At 45.1% G+C, this 5,027-nt stretch overlaps 1 protein-coding gene across 2 annotated transcripts in view; it reads right to left on the reverse strand.

The window, feature by feature from the left end:
- The window catches only part of LOC108166684 (uncharacterized), a 17,932-nt gene extending 13,106 nt beyond the window's left edge, over positions 1 to 4,826 (reverse strand). Inside the window, exons 1-3 of one of the 2 annotated variants that reach the window (XM_017307333.1) lie at positions 4,558 to 4,826; positions 721 to 808; positions 497 to 635 (exon numbers count right to left, since the gene is read on the reverse strand). In XM_017307333.1, coding sequence (XP_017162822.1) covers positions 497 to 635; positions 721 to 808; positions 4,558 to 4,805 — 475 coding nt within the window. In that variant the 5' untranslated portion in view covers positions 4,806 to 4,826. Of the gene's footprint in view, positions 1 to 414; positions 636 to 720; positions 809 to 4,557 lie in introns of both variants that reach the window. The other variant, XM_017307332.1, reaches the window with a different exon arrangement.
- Between the last annotated feature and the right edge of the window lie 201 nt (positions 4,827 to 5,027).

Consider the following 5,027-nt stretch of genomic DNA (forward strand, 5'->3'; position numbering starts at 1 on the left):
TCCATGGAAACGGTTCAGCTCCTTCCGTCTCCATGGAAACGGTCCAGCTCCTTCCGTCTCCATGGAAACGACGGACGCAGCAAAGCGCTACGCCGCTAACAACGTGAGTTCGTTGCGCTGATGTGACGTCATGGCCGCTGTTTTGCTAATGTTAGCTAACGCTGCGTGCTAGCTGTTAGCGTGTTTTGAACCGTTTTATTAAACACAGTTTGGTTTTGTTTGTTTTTGTCTTCTGTCTATTCGTATCTCTGCCTACAAACTACAGGTTTTATTTAAAGAGACAGTACCCAAAACGAGCCGCCCTCAGGTTTTCCTCAGATTAGGTGAAATCGGAGCTTCAGTAACCGAAACGTCGCGGTTCCACTTTAAACAGGTAAATAAATGTGAGAACGAAGGTTTAAATAATATCCCTACGTTAGAGAGGTTCCTGTTAAAATCTGGGTCCAGCTGTAAAGCCGGGATTGGTCTGTGCTGGTTATGTTTCCACCAAACTTTCCTTGTGTCGACCTCTCCTTCGTTAGCGCCTGAATGCTCTTCCTCCCCCACCAGCAGCCTCCAGTCATCCTGCTCCCTCCTTCCTCCCAGCCTTTGAACGGGACTCTGCGGCGCTCCCGGTGCTGCATGTTATCTCCTTCCTGTTCGGGAGCGAGCAGAGCGTTTCCTCGGGATCTGCGTGTAATTCCCGCGCTCCGCCGAGAGGAAGGACAAAAGAGGAAGGACCTGTGGGAGCAGCTGAGATGAAACGGCGTCCTCGTCTTCACCTCCTCCTCCATCAGCATGCAGGTTCTCCTTTCTGCCTCTGATGCTGCTGGAAGGAGATGAAACAGACATGAACAAGTTTCACCCGTTTTGCTTCTTTCTACCAGGGGAAACATTATTTTACTGATTCTGTTCATTTTAACAACAACAGGTTTTATCACTGGAAACAGAAAAACTGCTGCTTTTAACCGTAAACAGTTTTATTCTCTGTCAGGATCCGTGTTGGTGTGAACTTTGAGTTTCTTCTTCCTTCAGAGGCGACAAAGTTTAGTAAAATACACAATAAAGAACCAATTCATCGTAGAAAAACATTCTAGAAAAATGAGTTTTTTTCTAAATAGCCTCCAATTTATTCCCATGATCCAATTAGCTGGACGTTTTTATGGCCGCTGTAAACGCGGCGGCTGCAGGATGATGATCAGGCCTCGTTCAGCTGCGTCAGAAACCAAACAGCTGCTGACTGAAGCCATTAAGGTCCTGCTGGCAGCTGGAGGAGGGTTTTAAGAACTCAGACTGAGAAATATTGACTTCCTGTTTCCCGTGACAGTAAATCCTGCTGCAGCGAGGAAAAGATGGTGGAGAATTTGTGTGAATGCAGCTGCAGATGATTTACTGCAGATTAGTTTAAAAGCTGAGGAAAAAGGTTGAGAGAAAACATCAGACAGAGAAGCTGTTTTCACACCTGATGGTCTGGATCAGAACTCCATCATCTGCTGTGGCTCTGAGTCAAACCAACCTGTTCCCCTCCTGGCCTGTGGGGGCGCTGCACCAAGAACCACTGAAGGAAACGACACAAAAACCTCTGAAGACGCTGAGAGCAACTTCCTGCTTCACCAGATGGAAACAAGATGGAGGATTTTAGCGGTTGGAGGATTTCTCTTTAGGCTAAAGACCAGGAGCCATTTCTGCTGCTAGCGCTAGGCTAGCATGTTAGCTTTGGTTGGATTTACCCAGAATGCCCTGTGCTGCGTTTGGAGGATTTCTCTTTAGGCTAAAGACCAGGAGCCATTTCTGCTGCTAGCGCTAGGCTAGCACGTTAGCTTTGGTTGGATTTACCCAGAATGCCTTGCGGTGTAGTCCATTTCCTGCCTTTGGAGCGGTCTCTGGTCCACTTGGCGTTCACATTCAAACCAACCAGGCTCGGAGGACCAGAGGTCAGAGGTCGATTAGTATTCACACCTCACCAACTGAACCGGACTTTGACTAGGCAAACTGAGCGGGTCAAAGCGGACTGGGGTGGGATTAAAACGGAGCGAACAGGGCTGGTGGGAATGCAGCGTAAAGCAGTTCAGTAATAGTTCAGTTTCTTCTGAAGCTGCAGAAGAAAAAAACGAGGCGTTTTCATAAAAAGCTCTTTACTGTTAGCTGTGACCCTGCAGACCCTGGAGGAGGAGTCAGAACAAAACAATCACCTTCTCACAGACGGCCTGTTTCCAACAGTTGGAGGGTATAAAGCGTGTAGGAAGCGGCTCTGTCCCGACTCCCAGCAGCAGCACAGACACCGGAGGATGAAAAGGGAATTAGAGGAGGAAACGGCGAGGAAACCAAGGTGACAAAACTATCAGAGCAGCTTAAGAGCTTAGCCGGCTTTAGAAACTCCTAATAGTTCAGAGAAAGCGTCTCAGCAGCAACAGAAGACGAAGAGAGCTTTACACCCAGAGAACAATAGAGCATGAAGCCGTCTGGGCCTCCGCTCCGACGCCAACCTGTTTCCATCGGAGCGGAAAACATTCACACCAACGACGTGGTTTATTTAGCCGGCCGGAGAAAAAATGGCTCAACGTGTTATTTACACATTTATATACATCAGTTCCAACTAAATAATGAATTCACAAGATAAATACTTAGCTGGCACAATAAATATAAAATAAAATATTCAGTTAGGAAAATAAATATTAACTTCTTATCAGAATATTTAGCTTGCTACCTTAGTATTTATGTAGCTAGCTAACAATGTAGCTAACAATGTAGCTAGTGTGCTAACTAAATATTTAGCTTGTTAGCCAAATAGTTAGCTTGCCAACTAAATATTCAGGTGCAATTTAAATATAAAATAAATTTATATATTGCATATAAGCCAAATACTTAGCTGATATGCAAATTCACTGGTTGAAAGAGGAAGTGGACTATCAAAATAAAAGCTGTGTAAATAATCTGCAGCTGTTAGCGAAACCGAACGTCTTCAGTCGTTCACATCGATTCACTGAAGCTGATTCAGCCAGCAGCATGTAGAGGTTCATAAAACCAGCTTTTATTTTGATATTCCACTTCCGCATTTCACCTAATGAATTTGCATATTAACTAAATATCTACTTACCAAATATTTAATTGCTAATTAGATATATTTAGCTTGCGAGCTAAGCAATTAGCTCGCAAGCTAAATATTTGAACATTCATTTTGAGTTGGAACTAAATATTTAGTTTGTAAACTATAAGATTTAAACATTTAGTTGGGATTTAAATATTTAATCTGTGATCTAATGATAAAGTGAACCTCCATTTTTTCCTGTTTCCGGCTAAATAAACCAAAATGTTGCTGTAATTTGTTCCAGTGGAGCTTCAGGCTGCAGCCTGACGCTGGCTGGACCCACTGAGACTTAAAGATGTTTTTGTTTTTCCAGGTTTCTCCTCCCAGACGTGAATCTCCTGCAGACAAACCTCCAATCAACAAACCGCTGCAGCTCTTTTCTCCTCACTAATCTCTGAGTAATAGACGTCTAGACATAAAACTAAACTGGGCTCAGGCTGCTGTTGCAGAGTTTTTACATCATCTGCTCCTCAGCGAGCGTCGAGGAGAAGAAGCGAGAGGAAATGAGACGGCAGAGAATACGGAGTGGGAAAAGCAGATAAGAGGCGCAATAAGTGAGGAAAGGAGGACGGAAAGAGCCGAGACCCTCACCATGGAGGGGAGGCGGCTTTTCCTTTCAAGCTTCAAAGATGGGAAACAAATTCAAAAGGTGTGAAATCATCTTATTTTTCCTGAAGCTCGTCATCCAGGCTGGAAGTTCACCAGGCGGTCACAGCCGCGGTGAGGAGAACAAAGATTTTCCTGCATCCGATGTTCAGAAAACTTTTTCATAATTCATCTCCGTCGCTGTTTTCAGCAGGATAATCTGGTTTCTGCGAACCAAACACCAGAATATTCAGTCGTTTTGGTGGGATTGTGGAGTCCACAGATGAGAACGTCTCACTGAGCAGGAAGACTTCCTGAGGAAAAATGTCCTGATGATGGGAAACATGGAGGATGGAGAGAGTTTCAGTTCCCGCCTTTTCTTTCAGCATCATTATCTGCAGTGTAGCGGCGAGGAAATGGCTGTAAAATCTGTTTTTTGGTCATCCATTGAACGCATCGCGGCTTAGCAACAAGCCTATAAGCAGCAGCACAGGCTTTCTGCTGCTTTACTTTGACTTTATTCCTGCTCACTAGCCGTGAACGTTAGAAAAGATTGATGGAAACGGAAAAATTCAAAATAATTCAGATGGTTTCTGGCTTTTCTGAAAAAGAGTCGATGGAAACATTTCCTGATAAGTCCTGACGTAGCGAACCGTCCCATCCACTGCTGGGTCAGCGCCGTACCAGAGGCACCAAACCTGGAGGGAGGAAGTCTGGTTCAGTTCGCTTCCTCTACTTCCTGTTTATTACAGCCATGCGCAGCGTCTGTTTCGTGACATTTCATTTGGCTGGAATCGTGGCTGCTGGAGACGTTCAGATGTTTCTCTCTTATTTTCTCGTCCTGCTTCCTGTGTGGTTTCGTTGTTTTGGTTCTCGCTGCCGTTCTTCCTGTTGACTGAACTCACCTGGTCGCGTTCGCTGCCGGTTCTGTTCTGCATCCTCGTCTCCTTGATGTCACTTTCTGACCGCTACATCTTCCCATAATGCACCTGTCTCTGTCCTGCCTGCGCTGGAGTTGGCCCCAACGTTGGTCCACTTTAGTCCAATGACCAGCTGCCAACAGTACGTCAGTTTCCACGGCAACGCTGCCATCTTGTCTGTTTTCAAATATAACAAAAGAAGAAGAAGAAACATCAGAGAGTTTGATCTTCATCACACATCAGTTCATCTTTGTGCTAACGCTACCTGAGCTAGCCGCCATGTGGGCAGGAGCTGATCAGTCTGAGCTCATGTGTTTGGAGACGTGGTCAGCAGGAGAGCAGAACCAAACTGTGGATGAGATTTGAGTCTCTTTTCGTTTTGAATCTACATGATGAAGGTTTTTTATTCCCTTTAGGAGGAGAAACTTTATGAGAACAACAAACTGCTTCAGGGC

The sequence above is a fragment of the Poecilia reticulata genome, linkage group LG11, assembly GCF_000633615.1.
Source record: "Poecilia reticulata strain Guanapo linkage group LG11, Guppy_female_1.0+MT, whole genome shotgun sequence".
Taxonomy (NCBI): Eukaryota; Metazoa; Chordata; class Actinopteri; order Cyprinodontiformes; family Poeciliidae; genus Poecilia; species Poecilia reticulata.